We start from the raw sequence: 21237 nt of genomic DNA, 5'->3' as shown, positions 1-21237 counted from the left end.
GACTGAAGGATTTTCTATCTGGACTTTTAATTTCTTATGCAATCATCATATTATGGTCAAAGGCAAACAGAACAAGGGTTTTCCCTGGGGCCATTAAAAAAGGCAGATAAGGAGAACTTTAGTGATGTGTGCACAGCAACACTCTGTCCCTGTCCTCCATTCTATCTGGGCCATATGTATAATCTCTGAGCAGGAAGCACCCAAATCCACTTCTTGTATACATTTACCTGAGAAGCTTCATGACAGCTTTAATTGCCAGGGAAGAGGTAAAAATATCGTGTCATGGACACTCTTTCAATGGTGGGCATCTGAGCCAGTACACTTGGTTTCTCAAATGAACGTTGAACCTAAATTAGTAAAGAAATCCTTTAGAGATTTTTCTAAACAGGAAATCTGAACTTCTCACTTGGAAACAAGAAAATTTATTGTATGTATTAAGGCTGTTGCCAGATAATACAAACAGAAGAAATATTTAGCTTTTCCTTCGATATAGTGGGAACTAGTACAAACACAAACATTTGCTGAATGAGCAATTCAGGAAATCAGGATTGGAGAAACTCACACTGATTCTATGTAGTATTTCATAAAACTTTAAATAAACCTGGGTTACAGGAAGGAGCATCAAGAAGACCTAAAGCTTCAGGACTATAAAAATGTTTTGCAAATCTTTCTACAAAGTTTTCTGGGGCATAGATTAAAAGGACAAGGAGATCCTTACCTTTCGAAAAATCTCCTCCAAATGATGACACCAAGAATATTCTTTGAAGTATTGGATAACTTGGTAAATGAAGAGAGAGCCATTTGTATCCACCCTCCAAGAACTATTATCTGCAAATCAAAAGTATAAAAATATTCAGGGAAGTGGCTTTTGTTTAAGTGTGGAAGATACCTAGAGCCATAGCTTTTGGTTAAAGTTTGATTTTGATGCTTTTGGGGGAGAGAGAGAGGTCAAGTCTAGGTAGAGCTGGGACTACAGGTTTACAGAACAGTCCTAAGAAAACCATCTTGGACCCTCAATTATTATCCCCTTGACTTTCTTACTATCAGGGCCAAAGTTGTGACTCTTAGGATTGCTAGTAGTATAAAAGAACATGTTTTTATCATATATATATACACACACACACACACACACACACACACATATACATATATATGTATATAAATACATATACATGTATGTATTATATATACATGTGTATATATGTATATATATATATATAAATTCAGCTCTTGACATTCTTTGATTCTAGGTTTTCATCCATAATGTTTCCTAGTATAAATTTTTACCCTTACTGTTTTGTTATATGAATATCTTTTGAGTTACTACTTCTTACCATTGCAGTGCAATCAAATCTATACTGTCATAAAAAAGCAAATATTCTAATTATCAATTTATCTGCAGCTACCATCCTATTTCTCCTCCCTTTTAATAGTTCAATTTCTCAAATATATTCTATTCACCAACTTCATTTTCTCCTCACCTGCTCACACCTGTCAAGCTTCTCCCTCCCACACTATATTTACCAAATGACTTTCTGTAAGGTTATCCCTGTTCTCCAAGTCATTAAATCTGATGGTAATTTATTGGGCCTTACTTTACCTGATTTGCTGTTCACATTAGAAACTGCTTTATCTCCAGCAGATTCTTTCTAGGTAACTCTGGCAACCCATGCTCTGACCATATCTTCTGAGTCTATTTTGATGATTAAATCAAACCTCTATCTCTAGTCTTGAACTCTGGACATCTGCAAGCCTCACATACTGTAAGATCTCTTCTTACTCTGTTCTCCATTTCTAGATAATGTTACCTATTTTTAGAATATTAAATATCATCTTTAAGTGAGCATTTCCAAAAACTCTAACACAGATCTCTCCTCTGAAAAATACAACCGTGTAATTCTTTACTCTTCATTTCACCTTAAAATATGCCAAAGGAGTCTTATTTTAATGAATACATCACAATCATCTATTTGTAAACTTGAATAACCTCTATTGTCTCTTCTTATTTACCTGCTATAACCACTAAACAACTAAGTCATATTAATTTTTATCTACTAGTTATTTCTTGGATCCAACAACTCACTGCATTCCAAGACTATCATTATCACCTGTAGCTTGTAATACTGTCATAGCATTTAAACCTGTCTCCTTATATTTAGTCTTACCAGACTATAATTCATTCCCCACAGAATCCTCAAAGTGATCACTTACAAATAAAAATATAATTTCCTTGCTTAAATTGCATCAAAATTTCCTATTATTATTAGTGTACAATAATATTAGTAATACAGTATACTAGTATAAAAGACCAAATCCTTCTCTAAGATGAGACCTCAAATTGCATGACTCCTGCCTACCTCTTCAATCTTTTCCTTGGTTGCTCTCCCATGGCTCCATGCTCCAGCCTCACTGGTCCTGTTTTCCTGGCTCCTTTCTTTCTCGGGTTCTCTGTGTACACTACTTTTTCTGTCTAGAATGTTCCTCTCTTGACCCTGACATGGTTAACTCCTTCATTTTTCAAATGTGGGCACATTTTCTTCTTTAAAACCCTTATCATAGTTGGAGATCATTATTTATTTCTGTTATGTCATATGGATATCCTTCCACCCCCAATTACTTTCTGACCCTCTGGCTTGAGCATACACTCTGTGAGGTGCAGTAACCATGTCTGCTAGAGTTGTGTATTATGTGTCCTGCCCCCAGCCCAGTGCTAGCACATAGTCGTATTTATTAGAAAGGAATGCAGGAAATTTAAATATTAGGCTTTATTCCCTTAACTAAATTAAACAACCTATTAGAGTATGTGACTTTAATGTGTAACTCTTCTTTTAAGTATATAGTTTCCAAAATATAAAATACACTGAAGTAGAACTATTCCAGATGTGCAGGGGCCTGCATGGCCCTCTTTCCTATTTCTCCAGGATAGACTCATAGTATCCTCTCATTTCTTGCTACTCACTTTTGGTCATGGACCAACAGCACTGGCATCACCATGGAGAGTTTCTGAAAGGTGGAATCTCAGGCCCTGCCCCAGATCTGCTGAATCAGAAATCTACATTTTAATGAGACTCCAAGGAATTCCTATGCACATTAAAGTTTGTAATTGCTACACTAGAGTACTTAAAGCTGTGACTTGTGTAAACTCAGTTTTAAAAATTGCTCTTATTACCTAAATGATTACTGAAACAATATTGTGGATGGCTGTTAAACAGATTTTCTACAGAAGAGACCATGAACAATCAAGAATGGCTTTTGTTTTTACCTTTTACTCTTCTATGACTTTTATACCAAGAAGAATTTTTAGTCATTGACTAGATTATTCTGAAGGCAGGCACTTGAATGTTAACTAACTTCCTAAAAGACTATATTTAAATAAGAAGCCAATATGTTCTAGGATATGTGGAACAAGTATTACTTTTCTTGGCTCAGTTAATTGCTAGTACAGGATCAGGTGAACCAAACCATGGGAATATGATACATTTCTGTGTGTGGGTATATTTAAAGAGGGAAAAAAAAGAAACCTTTTTATTTATAGTAAGATTATTTTAAGTCTGGATCCTTACTGAACTCCTGTTTAGTTTGAACGTTTCCTCCAAAGCAGACTTAACTGTTTACTTATGAAAAATTTAATATTTTAAATGTATTTACCACAGAAAATGTCTCATTAGAGAGGAAATGTTCTTATATTAGTGATAAGATATGATCATAGCCTAGCCTGTAGTCTAGAAACTAATTGATTAAGAAACTATTCTTTCTGAAGCCACTTACGTGGAGTTGAAGATTTGAACGCAATGAAGTCCTTCTCCACATGGGTCTTTGTAACCGCATCACTCCAGATGTAACACTGAAAGGTATGGTCATATCTACATGCAGAGGCTCTTCCCACATCAGTCACCCAAACGGTCCCATCACCTCCTAAGAGAGAGACATCCATGTCATATGAAAGGTGTTATATTTAAACACATACACAGACCCACAGAATCTTTTTTACCATTATACCATCACTTCAGTACATTTTAATATATCATTTATTAAAAATGAAAGTATCTTACTACTAGAAAAACTGCCTCACTGACTGTGAACCATACAGAGCCCACTTAAATTTAGAATAAATTTGTTTACCATCTGGTTGCAAGTAATCAGGGCATTCTTAATTATTCTAGGCTGCTTATCATTTCTTTAGGAATGGTACAGAGTTAATTTCTGGTCTGGGACTGAGTAGTACTAAAATAATGTTTTTCTCACTCTTCTCTAGGAAAAAGAAGGCTAGATATCAGGCTAATAGAAGAAAGAAAGTGTACGGCCACTCCCTGGGTTTCCCAACTGAGACTCACTGCCTCTGCATGCTTGCATGATGATGACTTTGGGTTTGTCTCTTAGACTCTGACAGTTACGGTTGTTGAAAATCTGGAAGATTGTATCATCATGAAGTATATCTGGCTCTTGTTCTGAGTGCTTTATCCCACAGATTCCTTCCAGGATGCCATGAGACATAAACACCAAGAATGTACTATCCGAGGATTGGTGTTCTTTCCGGGCAGCAAACTGTAAGAGCTCTGTTTCCATTTCCTAAAAGAAACTCCAGAATTATTATGAAGACACTCTCCATATTTAGCTTGTACTCAAACAGTACAATAGATGAAGTAAACAAAAAAGGTGCAGGCACCAAGGAATCAGGTGATTTGAACTTAAGAAGATGCTAGGGAGTGAAATATGATGAGGGGGCAAGCGACATGACAACTCTTCAGTAGGAGGACTTAGCTTTCATCTGTTCTGGTTGTTGGAGTTCCCATAAGTTTTCATTCCAAAAGACAGACAGTTTTCTACTGACAAAAACTATAAACACTTAACAATTTTCTTTAAAATGGAACAGCAGAAAGTTAGGTTTAAAATGGTTTGTCTAAAGTCACCCAAAATATTTTAGGGATAGCCCAAATCATAACTTTGTGTGTGTATTTTTTTTTACTACATACATGGTTTCACATTTATACACATGGTATGAAAATGATAAAAGTCTCATGAGCTCATTATGTAGGTATCAGGCAATTTAAGGGCCCAGGTCCTCCATCTCACCCATACTATCAAATAATAGATGTCACTCAGACTGAGGCCTTTAGAAAGATGCAACATTTTTAGTGAAATATTAGTACATAAAGGCGCTCTAAAATTATGATGTGAGACTGGGCATTGAGGAGGCTGAAATCCAGGGGATCTTATTCTGGAGCAAATATAATCCCAACAATACATATTTTGTTCTTATAGCTGTTAAGGAAAAAAGTTCAAGACTGTTTAGAGTTGTAGGAAGCTTGTCCCATTCTCCTGGATCATTACCAGAGCTGTAAGATTCACTTTTACAACCACTGAGTATCCAAGGTTTTCAAGTAGGTCTTGCATCCCCAAAAGATCAACTTCAGAACCACATCGGTTATGAAGATAATCAAACTCTTTGTTGCAGATGATGAGGGCCAGTCGTGTTCTGCCCTCCTTCTCCATTACTGGGTATATCTGTAATTAACAGATACAGAGTTAGTTGCCCCAGGCCTCCACCCTTTTGCATAAAGTCCATACAAAACAAGCCTTTAAAGTTATAGAGTGGAAGGTCAGAGAGCTTGGGAATGGAACTATGTCCTCAAGAAAAAAGAGACAGACCCATGACTGAAAACATGTAGTGGCAACTTGGCTTTGGTTGGGTGGTGGATAGGAGTTCAGAGTGTGTTCCAGGATAAGGTGGAAGAAACAGGAAATCTAATGTAAGGATCACTTAATTAAATAGCATTCTACACATTTTGTGGTAGAATCTTACGCCCTTTATAACAAGAACTAAAATTCCCAGTATGTCCCCAGTATCTTCTTTGAGTGGGCAAATTTATGTGTCTCCCTATTCCAAAGCAAAATACCTCATCTGCCTTTGTAGTCTTTAGTCTATGGAGAAGATCAGGAGGACAAAGCTTTAACTCATGATTGGGTTGGGAAGCCTGGGTTTCCAGGGGAGCTAAAAGAAAAAGAAAAAGAAAACCTCACTAAGCAGTAATATCCACTGCTTTGCAATCACACAGCCCTTTTGAATTTCCATTCTTTGGAAATGCTTACTGCCATCCCACCAAAATATTTTATATTTAAAATGTCTACAACAAAAGTTTGAATATTTTTTTCTTTCCTATTACTGACCCCACTATATATTTCTGCTTTTGTTAGTGGTCACGGCATTGACTGATCTTTCAAAGCCAACACATTAAACTCACATAAACACAGTATCTAAGATTTAGAAGGAATAATAATGTTCATTTAGCCTAGTCAAGTCATTATTCAGATATTTGAACTCAACTTTCAATATCCCTAGTTTATTATTACCACTCTTTGAAATATCTCCACTAACAGGGAACTTAAAACATTCTAAAGCATTTTCGAACCATTTTGAAAGACCTTCTAACTCCCAGTATGTATTTCCCATGCTGGGACCATTAAAAAAAAAAAGATCTAATCCCCTTCCCTGTGAAAGCTCATGAATTCCTCTATGATGTCAATATGTTCCCATTATTTTGTATACATGCCTCATATGAACAATTATTGTATTTTATCTTAATAGTGTTTATTATACTATAAGCTTAATTAAGACAGGGAAGACATCTTTAATCTTTGTATTTCCAGCACCTGGCATAGTATCTGGCACAGATTAATGTTATCTTTCACAGTTTATAACTGTTTGTCAATGAACAGTTGCCTTCAACTTGACAATAGGTATCAAGTATCTCCTGATTCTTTGTTTTTTCTTAGGGCAACAAGCCTCTGTTCTTTTTAATGTTGTTGTTTTTTTGCATAAAAGTATTTAATCTTTCAACCAACAAACCCATCAGTTTACCTACATCTCTACCCACCTACTCTATTTTTTCTCCTACTACAAAGGCAGACATGATCTTCCTCCTATGTGAGAGTGATACCTCTACTTATGCTCTGAATTCCATTTTCTCTCTCACCCACAAGGACTTTACTCAAGTATTCATTTAGTTGTGCCTTCCACTTCATCAGTTTCTCTCACTCTTCCAACTGTGGTATTCCCATTGACATATCGGCCTGCCTTCATATCAGGGTACCTTTTAAAAACACCTTTGCCTAGACCCTGTTTTTTCTCCAGCTGAGGAATTGTGCTGAGGAGTGGGGCAGAGCCTCCACTGACTTCCCAGCCTAATTCCTTAAAAGCTTTGTCTATTTTCCCTATTTTTTATTTTTCAACTCATTTTTTTCTTCTGGATACAATATGGATAGGCTCTTATCCTAATCAATTAAGTGAGGTACTTGTTATCAAGTTTACCAATTTTTTATTTCACATTTAACATGGTTGAACACATCTTGTTTCTTGAAAAAAAATGTTTTCTAGGCTTCTGTGATGCTGCATTTTCCAATTATTCTTTCTAAATTTGTCTTCAGTATGGCTCTTCCTCTTCTTCCAGACTTCCAGAAGTTGGATTGTTCTATGTAGGGACCTTCATTATTCACTAACTGCATTTCTCCCCAGGAGCTCTTTCAGTCGCATCATCTTAAATCTATTTACATGCTGATGAGTCCAAACATTTATTTCCATCCCTGATTCCTCTTGTAACTCCTCAATAGAACATCCACCTGTTTATACAACATGTACCCTTGGATGTGGAACATATTTCAAATTAAACATGTAAAAAGGGCTCCTGATATTTGTCCACAGCTTCAGATCTGTTTCTCCTGACTTTACTATCAGTCACAAGTTTTCTGTATCTCAGTATCTAGTTGCCAAACCAAAAAATCCTAGAATCACTGTCAACTCCCTCATTTCTTTTATTAACGCACACCCAATCCACTTGTATTTCTGTTGATCTTATCTCCCATATAGATCCCAAATTTAACTCCTTGTCATGATCTCTATTACTACAAATCTAATCTAAAAGTTATTATCTCAACTGAAACATACAAGCAGCTTTTAACTAGCCTTTTTGACTCTATGCTTGTTTATCTCTCCTCCATTTAAAAATTTCTTAAAGGTTTCCTACTGCAAATTAAATTCAAAATCTTCCCCACTTTCTGAAAATCCCAAAATGGTGAAGCAATGACTGTCTGGCTCTTTAGCTGCTCCTCCTACCATGTTCCCCTTGATTTCCAATTCTCCAGCCAGACTGGCCTTTTCCGTGACCAGATTATTCCAGACTCAGAGCTTTTTTTTTCTTGCTCTTGTTTCTGCTTTCCATGGAATGCTTTTGATTTGAATTTTGTCACAACTCCCTCGTTATTGTTCAAGTATGTACTGAAATATCATCTCAAAGGAGTTCTCAAAACTATCCACTCTGGCTCATGTACCCTTCACTTATCCCAACAACAGCATCTCTTCCTGTGACCTAATCCTCTTTTCTCTTGTATGCCCCCTGAAATTGCACTATTGATTTTTTGCATGTTTCTTATATATCCACCCTCACTACAGTGCAAACTCCATGTAAGCAGGATCTTTGAAGTGCATTTTGCTATAAACCCAGTAATTAGAATAGCATATAGTAGGTTTTCAATTAATGTATGCACATATAAAATATGTAAATATATATAAAAATGAGTAAAGATTACAAAGTTTTTATTCCCTCATAAAAACACTTTGAAGGTATGACAGTCAGAAGACAATACTGTCACAACTCTGTGTCTAGACACTATTATTCTTTAAAGTGGCCATACATGTCATCAGGGTCTTTGGTGACCATATAGTATATATGATTCATACTGGTTTTTAATGAACTTTTCTTAATCACACCCTTATTTGGTTTTGTGAAGTTGGTAGTTGCTCATATCATAGATGTTTTATAGATCCTTTTAAAGATATTATTAATCCCATTTAAAAATATGAACATAAGACAAGCTGAGGTATATATACACACACCAGAGAACATGGTTAGACAATGGCAGATGAACTTAATGTATAGATTTCTTGTGTTTTACCCCATTTCTCTTTCCATTACACCACAGAGACTTTCTTACATGCCTTAATTTAATAATGTCATTATGTGTCCATGATATTACCTGTCAGAGGTAGAACCAATGCCTGGCACAATCCAGCATGCTTCCCAGGTTTAGCATCTTCATTTTCACTCCCAGATTCTTAGGAGAATTAAAGAGCAGGGATGTGTGTGTTAATTTTACTTTTGTTAGGGGCAGAAACTTTGTTAGGGCCAAAAGGAAAATACCTGATTTCTTAAACTTAAATTTTGTGGTCTTTTCACGAAAACATAGGGTCCCTGTATAGCTGCCTTCTCCCAAGTGATGTATAAGAGTTCCCATGAGTCATTGGGTTTTGATGGCATTTACCTGTTGGAGGGACAGCCAATGCCTGCAGTGATCCAGCTTTTTGCTCATCTTCATTTTCTTCATTTTCATTTTCAGATTCTGAGTTGGAATGAACAAGAAGTTAAGCATCAGTGCTCTACTTCAAAAGTTATTTCTAAAGATGAACATTGACTGAGAACATGCATGTCCTAGATCTTTACCAGAATACATTCTGACAACACTAGAAGTCCAAGAGTTTCTGACTATGATGTGAGTTTGGGGGCAGTTACCTGTCGAGGAAGAAGATTCACTGTTCTCAGGCTCATCATCCTCATTTTCAGGATGAAATTCTGAAATAAAATAAAATAAAAATTTGTTAGCAGAATAAGTTTCTCACACCTATACACTTCAAACTCTTTCCCTTGCACTGACAAGGAAATGACTATGTTCAGCATAGGGCTACCTTATGAAGCCTGGAAGTTTGGCTCATTCTCCAAACTCCAGGTTTGTTTGTTTGTTTGTTTGTTTGTCTTTAGAGAATTATAGTATTCTGTCAAATGAAAGAGGAGGCAGACTTTCTGAGAAACAGGGAAGAGCTCATTATCTTTCTGTTTATATACAAGGAATACATTCTTTCATCAAGGCTTTTCTGTAAAAGCATTTTTTATTCTGAGGAGCAAAATCACATGCCTTTATAAAAGTTAGTCTTTTGTTGTCTTTCAACAACAATGTAATACTGGAGGGATATTTCAAGGATTTGGAATATACCAATGTATATATTTTACTCTAAAGTAGGGATCAGCAAACTATAGCTCGAAGGCTCAACTCAGCATAAGACCTATTTTTGTAAATAAAGGTTTATTGGAACACATTCACACTCATTTTATAATTATTATAATTGCAGATGTTGCAGATGTCATGCTACAACAGAAAATCTGAGTCATTGTGACAGAGATCATATGGTCCAAGATGTTTAAAATCTATCTATCCTTTCAAAGAAAAAGCAAGGCCAACCCATGCTCTAGAGAGAAAGATACATTCATGTTCTAGCCACAAATTACCTACAGTCCTCCTTTAACAAGGAGAAATATAGGTTCTTAGAGATTTAATCCTTGGGATAAGCCATTGCTAAGCAGAAGATGATAGATTTTTTTGTACTGAATATTATATGTTTGAGAATGACTCTAATGTCCAAAGTGTATGGGCAGAGTATCCCAGATTAGATAAAAATTCTAATTAAATGTTATACAACTCCAGTATCATTGATTCATTTAACAAATATTTACTCAGCACCTGTCAGGGGCCATTTCTATGAGTTTGAGATATATTCCTGAACCAAGCAAAGATATGTATCTCATGGAATTTACATTTTAGTGGGGAGACATATAATGAATAAGTAAATGCTATAGAATGATTGAAGATGACAATTGCTAAAAAAAATTAAAAAAGGAAAATGTGCATCATTGCAAAGTGATTGGGGATGTTGCAACAGGGATGAAAGTAGATCATGGCATTTTGAAGTATCAAATGAGAAAGTCAGGCAAAGATTCTAGAGATGTGGATAGTTTGTTCTCCACATGCAATCAGAAATAAGAAGACAATGGGTGTAAATATAGTAAATGAAGAACAAGTTACTAGCCCTTTGGCCTGAGCTACTTACTTAATCTCAGCTGTTTCTTGGTGTTGAAGAGCCGGTCCACAAGTATTTTGCCTGCCATTTCAGTTTTCTCAGTGACATCATCAACTAGGCTTTCAGTCCTGTTCACGATGAGTTTCACTCCTTTTCCTAATCTTCGTAACTCATCCCCATTTAACACATTCTTTTCCATCAAATCATCAAAAATGCCATCAAGGAAATTCTTTGCAAGTGACTTCACCATGTTGATAGGGTCTTCTTGAGGTCGCTTGCCTGTGAGAAAGGTAGGATTTTAGATGTAGACAGGACTTTCAATATTTGGTTCTAGGCCAGTGGTTCTCAAATTTCAATGTACCAAAGATAAAGCTTGATAATCACAACTCTCTGTACCCCATTCATAAAGATTCTAATTTGATAGGACCTGGCCAAGTAGCTTAGTTGGTTAGAGTGTCCTCCTGATACACCAAGTTGTGGGTTCAATAGTTAGGGCATATGCAAGGAGCAACAATGAGTGTATAAGTGGAACAACAAATTATCTATCTATCTATCATCTATCTATCTATCATCTATCTATCTATCATCTATCTATCATTTATCTATCTAAAAAAATTAATCTGATAGATCAGGGTGGAGCTATCAAATTTTCATTTCATTTTACTTCATTTCCTTGAATTTTCCATGAACCTAACAATTCCTGAGATGATGCCGAAGATAACATTTAAAATAACACCTACCGGTATCTTGTTCAAGCCTGTGCCTTTTCATAGATGGTGAAACTGAGTTTCAGAGACTTGAAGCAATTTCACTAAGGAGGTTAATGATGGCCGACTCCGTTCAGTCTTTGTATTGACCATCATCTATTCACTTCCTGTCACATTTATCAATGCTTAATATAAAAACACATTATATTCCATATGTATACCAGTAAAGCATGAACAAATTACAGCTCTAAAAGAATGCATTTTATTTTCATGTGCAGGGCTGAGGGCACTCTTCAGAGATTGAGAGAGCAAACCATAGCTGGCATGCTTGATGCTGCAAATGAAAGGTCACAGAGAGAACAGAAACATGGAGAAAATGAAAGCCACTCTGTTCGACAGCAAGGCCTCTCACCCGAACAAGAGGACACTCAAAATTGGTGAGAGTTCTGGGTGAGTATGAACACACAAAAAAGCCTAGAATCACAGGAAAGTTTTAAGAACAAAGGTACAGATTTTTTACTTTCCCTTCTTTCTAAGAAGCTGTGACTTATTAACTAAAATAGTTTGTGTTATCATAGTCATTACTGTGGCCCAAACTCCTATCATCCACATCCCAGAGCAAAATAGTTTTGCCCAGTTAGTGCCCCCCTCATGGATCTTTTTCTCTCCCTGACCCCATCCTCCAGAGCTGCAAATGCCCCCTCCAAAAAAAACCAGTCATAAACAATGAAAAAAAACGTAGCCACTCACCAGCCATTGCTGCTTCGGCTCCCTGGGCAGGAAAAGCAGTGAAAATGAAAGCAACCTTCTTTCTTCCTTCAGTGGACTCCTGTGTTCACATTGCCTAAATGGGAAACTGCAGCTTTTCAAATTCTATTCTCTGCTAAGACAGAATTTGACTCCTCAGATTTGTAGCTTCTTTTCTTTGGAAAACAGCAAAACCTGTCTTCTCACTTTGATATAACAAAGTCTGCAGAATGAAATACACACACATAAAGTTTTTGTTCTGTTTTCCAATCTATTTTTACCACACTTAATAAATCAAATTGACCCTTATTTGTCTGTGTGCCACCCCTTAGCCACTAAATTGGAGGGAGGACCATTCAACCCTGGAAGGGAAGTATTAATGTGGAAGGCTTAAGGGGAGCAAGAAACCAACTGAAAATTGCTGAATTTAATACGTATATCACTGTTTTAAAATCCCAAATAGATAATCTCTTCTTTCTTTCTATTTTTTAGAAAACAAAAAACAACTTTACTTTGTACATTGAAAAAGGTAAGTTCCATTTTAGTGAAATGTGCATAAAAATTATTTCTCAGTTTAAATAATAACAATTAATAAGAGAACCTCAGAACTATTACACTGTAATTAAATTCAATGGTGTCTGCTGAACAAGAACATTGGCATCTTCATGTATTTGTAAGAAAATTCCAGTACTCATTTTGAAAATAAATGTTTAGATTGTGGTTTAAAAAATTCAGTTTAGATTTATTAAACAATTACATATAACAATACCTAGAATAGTGCTTAATTTATAGTATTTGATGAAATAAGATAGTTCATTCCCCCCTAATCAATGAAACTTAGGCAACCTTTTCTCTCTTTTCTGATCTCCTTAGTTGTCAGTTCTGGATATTGTTTATCTGCATATTCATGTGTATATTTTTTGTTTGCTGAATGCAAAAAGGACTCTTCCACTTAATTAAAAGAGTAATAGCTTTGCTATTAGAATTAAATAATAGAAAATTTTATAAAATGGACTATGATCATCTAGCTCTTTTCTTTTTGTATGTATCAATTACATATTTTTAAATGTCTACATTATTAATATAATTACTTATTTATTTCAAAAACCTACATGCATACATACATGCACACATTCAAAAAAGCATTTCCATCATTTTATACAATGTTCATTCAGATTCCTCAATACATTAACTTTTTTCTTTGATCTTCATTCCTTCTTGTATCTCAAAAACATGTTAGCATTTTCTTAAAGCAGCTGGCTGGTTTCAACTTCCTTTGATTTTTCTTTCCTAAAAATATCTTTATTTTACCTTTCTTCTCTTTTAAATTTATTTTTATTGTATTTTTTCTATTACCACTTATCACCCTTATACCCTCTTCCGCCTCCATCCATCTGCCTCCCTTAATCATCTAGCTTCTTTAGTCTCACATAACAAAGTTACCACAATTATATGTTTACTTTGCATATTTGTGAATTTTTCCTATGTTTTAAAAAAACACAAAACAATACTGATTTTAGATAGTCCCAACAATTGGCTTCCTTGGATCCATGCTCTTGTCCCTGACTGTAGGCTGGTGTTATGACTTGGTTTAGGCCAACATGATGTGGTAGTGGACATTGTGCAATTCTGAGCCCAGGTCTTTGGAAGCATTATGAATCTCTCCCTCATGACCACCTGAGCCTCAATGAAAATAAGTCTGCTCTAGATAGCTGAAAGATAAGAAACATCACATAGAGAAGAGCCCAGCTGTGTCAACCAAGGTTACCTCACCCTACATCACATTTAAGCCAAATGCTTTTCAAACATATGAGAGATCCCAGTTATTTCACAGAGCCCCAAATCAAGGAGTTGCTTAAGTGTTCATGATATTAAAACAAAACAAAACAAAACACCCAGTGGACTCGCAGATGTGGACATGCTGTTTATAACTCACATACAGGGGAGTGCACCAATGCCAGTGGATTGATGTGAGACAGACCACACCTCCTCCAGGCTGAAGGTCATTATAAGGGGTCTAAGACAAAGGTAGTGTGGGTCCAGGTTGCACAAATCTATGTGTGGCCTGGAGCTACATTACATGAATGTGTATGTGCAGATGGAAAGGGTCAAGAAGCTATCACAGGACAAGAAACCACTCCCAAAAGAAGATAAGGAAAGAGTTACAATCCATTCCCAAAACAATACAGATTCCTTCGCACCAGAGGTTCTCTGACTAACCCTCAGTCACATGAGGGAGAAGGGCCAGGTATTGACACCACACCAGCAATGTCAGTGGAGATACCTATCCTATATGCAGGTGATCTCAGACAAATGGGTGATGCCAGAAACAAGAAGACCCACCCATATGACCAGTTAACTTGTGAACCACAGTAAATACTTATTGATATAAACCATTAAGTTTTGGAGTAGTTTATTATTCAGCCATAAATAACTGACAAATATATACTTACCTATGCCTTTTTTCCCATAGTATCAATAATTTGTTTTTTCAAATTTGACAACAGATGAAAATACTTATAAAAGTCAACACTCTAAGAACTATCTCAATTTTTGATGATTACATGGTATTAAAAGTGTTTCCAGGTTATACTTTTAGAATGTTTTATGAAATTAATAGATATACAACACAATCCAGTAGTACTGAAAAGAGCATAATGAAAAGCATATTCCTCAGTACAACTCTTTCCATTTTTAATCCCACATCCTACATTTCACTTCTCTAAAATATTTTTGTTTTTTTGTTTTCTGGTGCTAATCTTCAGAACTCTCAATAACATGTTTATTTTATCTTCTTATTTCCTGATATTAAATTGAAACAATGTCTTTGGTACTTTATACAAAAAAGAGATGTAGTTTTCTTACACTGCCTCAGTTCTACCAGTTCTACCTAAAACTTGATGATTTGATTTGAATTATTTTCTTAATTAATTTTTCAATACTAAATAGCATTTAACCCTCATTTCTTCTTCCATCAGTGTTGCTCAGTAACAACTCTCCTCTATGTAAGTTGATGATAGTTGCCTACATACAATTCCCTACATCTTTTCTCACCTCCAATTATACCACCATTTTAACCTATATTATTATTTTACATTATTAAAATTATTAAAATTTTCACTCAATTCTTTATTCACTACCAAGTCCCCTGTGCTCTGTCCATGCAATAACTAAATGTTATTGCAATGAAAAACATGTATATTAGTATTGGAGATATATCTATTTTATATCTCTATATAGATATAGATATATGTAGATATATAAATAGATTCTGTATATATATGTATCTATATATAGTCTGTCTGGCAAAGTGATACATTAGTACTACATTTCCTTCTCTTTGAGCCGAATCTCACAAATATTTTTCCATTCAGAGAAGAATATTTCTAGTCTCAATATCTACCAACTTACCATTACCTGGTCTCATGTAGTTGGGCTTCATTCCTGCAATTTTATCTAAGGCTAAGCCATAATTTTTTTATTCTATTCCTTCACCCTCACTTAGTCGAGAACATTCTTCAACAATAGTCCCATTGCTCTTCTATCTCATTGTTTTCCCTCTTAATTATCTCATTGCTATAAACATAAAAAACACTATAGTTCCTCTTTATTAAAAAGAACTCACTTGATCCCTCTTCCTCACAACTCCTCAAAGGTATTTTTTATTCTCACTGTTCCTAAATCTTCTTCATTCTTTCTTAAACCAGTTCCAAGTACTCTTTTGTCTCTACCCCTCTATCAAAACAATGCTTGTTAGTGTAATCTATCACTTCACTGTTGCCAAATCAAATGCACCATCCTCAATTTTTTGACCTATTAGAATCATTTCACACTGATATTTACATCTCTTCCTGAAACTCTTCATTCATTTCCCTTCCAGATCACATGTTGGTCTTGATCCTCCTGTTACTTCATTGGCTGCTATTCACATCTTTGGTCTATGCTTTATTTTTCCCCACTTATTCAGGAGTGTCCCCAGTAGCTTGGTTTTCAAAACTGTTTATATATATGAAGACAATTAAAAAAATTTAACCTCTCACTTATGCTTATTCCCTGAATGCCATTCTCATATAACCAATGACAATATTTTGAATGTCTAGTAGTCCTCTCAATTTTGGCATTCCCTACCACCTCTAAGAGTATAATCCTATTTTATTTGAGTTATTAAAGCTAATTTCATCCTTCCAGTTATTCAGAGTAGATCTTTCTCAAAACTTTATTCAATTTGGTGGCTTTTCCTTCAAAACATGAAGGTTGTTCACTGCCCTCACTTCTTGCATCTTGATCTGGACTACCATCAAATCTGAATTTTTGCAATAGCCTTCTAAGTATTGTTTCTGCTTCTCATGAGTCCCTATTATTGTCATTTCATCTTAACCTTATAGCTAGAGTGATACTCATAAAATATAACCCCAATAACTAGTTTTATTCTTCTGCTCATAATTTTCCAATAGTTTTTTACTTTTGAGTAAAAATGAAGTCTATTACTGTAATGGTACCTTGTATGTCGTGGACGTTGGTCCCCTCACTGATCTCATGTCCTAACTTTCCCCTATGCCTTTTGTTCTCTGATTCTAGACAGACTAATTCCTTTGGTATTCTCAAACACCCCAAGCACATTCTTATCTCAGAGCATTCTTACTTGTTTTCCCTCTGCCTGGATTGTTCACCCTTAACATATCTCATAGCTGGTTATATCTCTTTCTTCAGGTTTCTTCTGATGATAAATTATGTGTTTATTTTATTTTTGTCTATTAACTCTCTTTTCCCTGTTAGGCTTCATGTTTTCATGATTTTTCAAAGACAAAGACTTTGCTTTGTTTTTAGATAGCAAATGTCTGATATAGAATCATTTTTTAATATTTGAGGTTGATTAAATGAATGGATCTTTTGTTGATATGTGCATTATAAGAGGTTCTTCCCCTGGTTTCTATAGCTTGTCTTTTTTTCTATCTACCATCTATAAATTCACTTTTATCTTTATTTTTTAAGTTTTTTCAAGGTATAGTTTATAAATTAAACATTGCACTTATTTAATGTAAACATTTCAATGAGCTTAGAAGTTTGACTACACTCATGATACCATCACCATTAAGTTTAACATTGTACGCAGTGCTCTTAAATCTTATCATATATTTATTTACAGGTTTCTTTATGCAATGTGCTTTCTAAACCTTATTGGAAAAATGCCCCTACATGAATCAGATAAAGATACTTTCCTATATTTTTTCTCCTAACAACTTTCAAAAAATTATTTTTCACCTTTTGGTCTTTACTGAATCTGGAATATTCTTTTGTGTATGGCTTGAGGTACAAAATATGTGTGTTTTTCTACAAAATAATTTTTTGAATCATTTATTATTTTACTTGTGCAGCATGTCATGTTTTATATTGTTCATTCTAGCCTTTGCATACTTTCCTCTGTATCTATTTGTCTACCCATGTACCAACTGATGTAACTTTACATTATTTCATGATATCATGATTTATGTTCAGGTAACCTCTCACCACTTTTTAACTATTTTTCTAAGCTATTATTACTTATTTACCTTCTAAACAAATAGTATAAGTGAATTGTCAAGTTTAAGAAAATACCTCATTAGATATTCTTTGGCATTCTATTGTGTTTATAGATCAATTTGGGTGAAAATAGAAAATTTTACATTTATTTGTTTTCTCATAAATGGTGGGTCATATTCCTCATGCTAGTTAAATCTTCTTTCATGTCACTCAATAATTTCTTAAAATAATTTTCTCTATATATTATAACTATTTATAATTTCTTTGAGCACCTTTTAATATTTATTGCTATTGCAAATAGAGGTTTAAAAAGCAAAAATATTTCCTACTTGGATGTCTTTTGAATAGCAAATGCTATTAAATGTATATTTATTGGAATTTTTGTGAATGTGAAGACTTTATATTAAATTCTAAGAAATTTCAGTGAGGACTTTCTGTCAAGATGGTAGCATAGGTAAATGCAGTACATAAATCCTCCCACAACTTCATCAAAATTACAACTAAATTATAGAATAACTACCACTCAGAACCACCTAAAATCTAGCTGAATGGAAGTCTTACAACAAGGGATGCAAAGAAGAAGATACATCAAGACTGCTAGGAGGGGCGGAGACATGGAATGGGTTTGTGCCACACTGATGTGTGGCAGATAAAAATTGGAAGGGATCTCTCTGCTGCAGAGGTCCTCCCTGAGGAGTGAGAGGTTCCATCTATCCATCATCACTAGGATTCCAATGACAAGAATAGAAGTCTCCATAACTCCTTGCTGTAAAAACCAGTGGAGATTGTGGCTCAGGGAAATGATGGCTTCTATATTCCCAAGCAGTTCCTTTTAAAGGGCCAGTGCATGGACTTACTCAGACTCACTGGCTCTAGCAGCAGCTCAAAAGTCACCAGGGACATATGGGGAGGGACTGAATTGTCTGGCATAGGGGAAAGAGCTTGGGGGCAGCTTTCTGATGGAAAAAAGTGCTAGCAGAAGTCATTGTTTCTTTTCTGAAAAACCCTCCACACAGCTGTCAGAAAGGCACCATATCTGAATCTCCATCAACCTGTCTCACACAGTTAATCTGGCCCTGGTGATTCCCTGAGAACTAACCCCACTTACCTTGCTGGCCCACCCAAACCGTCTCCAGTGGCTTTTCCATACATCCGGCCTTTCTTGCCTCATGCCTCAGACTTTCTTAAAACCCTCAAACAAGCATAATCCGGTTTCTGCATACCCTGCACACCTGGCTAAGTGGTCTTAGGCCCAGCACTAGAGGCACCCAGCCTCGGTTCACAGCATGGCCTTTCCTGAGCACCTGTGAGCCCAGCACAAACAGCAGTCATCTGCAGATCACTCTGTAGCTAGTGCCAGGTTGGCCCATGCAGGGCATAGGCAATAGCTGACCTTGGACTTCCTAAAAAGTTCCAGAGCCAGGCCACCAAGTGAATAGCTTTAGACCACACCAGATTACAACCCTATGACTTCCACAAATGAAGAAGAGGACAGAGTTTGTGAGCACTAAAGGCCCACTGAAGCAAATCCTGCTTCATTGGGTTGATGCTTGCACAGCAGCTCTTCCACTATAGTTGCAGCCAATCCTTGCAGAGGCAGCCAATAGCACAATTAAGGCTCAAATCCAATAGGGCAGTGCACACAGCCCAAATAGGGATGCACCTGGAGCATCCAGCTAGAGTTGACTGGGGAAGTTGAACCACAGTGCCCTACTATACAAAGCCACTCTACTAAGTCTGGGAGATACAACAGCTCTACCTAATATACAGAAACAAAATAGGGAAACAGACAAAAAATAGGTCCTAAATTAAAGAACAGGACAAATCTCCAGAAAAAAAAAAACTACCAGATACAGAGTTCAAAACAATGGTTATAAGAATGCTCAAAGAACTTAGTGAGTGCTCGCTTCAGAAGCACATATACTAAAATTGGAATGATACAGAGAAGATTAGCATGGCCCCTGCGCGAGGATGACAGGAAAATTCATGAAGTGTTCCATACTTTTAAAGAAATGAAAAGAGAGAGAGAGAGAGAGAGAGAGAGAGAGGGAGAGAGAGAGGAACAGATGTACATAAAAGATAATGAATAAGAACCTATCAATAATAACCTTAAATATAAATGGATTAAATGCTCCAATCAAAAGACATAGAATAGCTGAATGGATAAGAAAAAATGACCCACACATATGCTGTCTACAAGAGACCCACCTCAGGGTAAAAGACCTGCACAGGCTGAAAGTGAAGGGCTGGAAACAAATCTTCCAAGCAAATGGACAGGAAAAAAAAGCCGGGGTAGCAATATTCATATCAGACAAAATAGACTTCCAAAAAAGGTCCATAAAGAGAGACCCAGAAGGTCACTTCATAATACTCAAGGGAAGAATCCACCAAGAAGACATAGATATTGTAAATATATATTCACCCAATGGACATATCTTCCAAAGAAAATATCAACAAAGATACTGTGGCACTGAACAACACCCTAGATGAAATGGACTTTGCTGATATATACAGAGTCCTCCATCCCAAAGGAGCTAAATACACATTCTTTTCAAATGTACACAGGACATTTTCAAAGATAGACCACATGATAGGACACAAAACAAGCCTCAACAATTTCAAGAAAATTGAAATCATACCAAGCGTTTTCTCAGATAACAAGGGACTGAAGCTAGAAACCAACCCCAAGGAAAAAAATCCAAAACACTCAAAGTCATGGAGACTAAATAGCATGCTATTAAACAATGAATGGGTCAAGAATGATATTAGGGAAGAAATCAAAAGGTTTCTGGAAACAAATGAAAACGAACTCACAACAACCCAAAAGTTATGGGACACACAAAAGGCAGTCCTAAGAGGGAAGTTCATAGCAATACAGGCCCACCTAAAAAAGTTAGAAACATTCCAAACAAACAACCTAACCCTATGTCTACAAAAACTCGAGGAATAACAACAAAGATAGCCCAGAGCAAGCAGAAGGAAGGAAATAACCAAGATCAGAGCAGAATTAAATATCATAGAGACTAAAAGCACAATTCTAAGGATCAATGAATCCAAGAGCTGTTTTTTTGAAAAGATAAACAAAATCAACAAACCTTTAAGTAGACTCATCAGGAAAAAAAGAGAGAAGACCCAAATAAACACAATCAGATATGAAAGAGGAGAGATTACAACAGATACCACAGAAATACAAAGGAGTGTAAGAAATTACTACAAAGAACTGTATGCCAAGAAATTTGAAAACCTAGGTGAAATGGACAAATTTCTAGAAAAATATGTAATCTTCCAAAATTTGATGAAGAAGAGGCAGAAAGCTTGAACAGAACAATAACAGCAGATGAAATTGAATTAGTAGTCAAA

The 21237-nt window shown here is 35.7% G+C and overlaps 1 protein-coding gene and 1 non-coding gene across 2 annotated transcripts; one reads left to right on the top strand and one right to left on the bottom strand.

The window, feature by feature from the left end:
* Window positions 1-227: 227 nt before the first annotated feature.
* Window positions 228-12706, bottom strand: LOC114499895 (inactive caspase-12-like). Its single transcript, XM_036028640.1, is given in 8 exon segments — window positions 228-347; window positions 719-828; window positions 3769-3915; window positions 4335-4569; window positions 5332-5463; window positions 5465-5505; window positions 10934-11182; window positions 12361-12706. Coding segments are annotated over 8 exon segments (1020 nt in total). The 5' UTR covers window positions 12368-12706; the 3' UTR covers window positions 228-248.
* Window positions 12707-19776: 7070 nt separating this feature from the next.
* Window positions 19777-19883, top strand: LOC114501071. Its single transcript, XR_003684845.1, has one exon. It is a non-coding gene; the product is annotated as a U6 spliceosomal RNA (small nuclear RNA).
* The last annotated feature ends 1354 nt before the right edge of the window (window positions 19884-21237 follow it).

The sequence above is a fragment of the Phyllostomus discolor genome, chromosome 6, assembly GCF_004126475.2.
Source record: "Phyllostomus discolor isolate MPI-MPIP mPhyDis1 chromosome 6, mPhyDis1.pri.v3, whole genome shotgun sequence".
Classification (NCBI taxonomy): domain Eukaryota; kingdom Metazoa; phylum Chordata; class Mammalia; order Chiroptera; family Phyllostomidae; genus Phyllostomus; species Phyllostomus discolor.
Note: the sequence above shows the minus strand (reverse complement) of the source record. Positions and strands in the feature narration are given on the sequence as shown.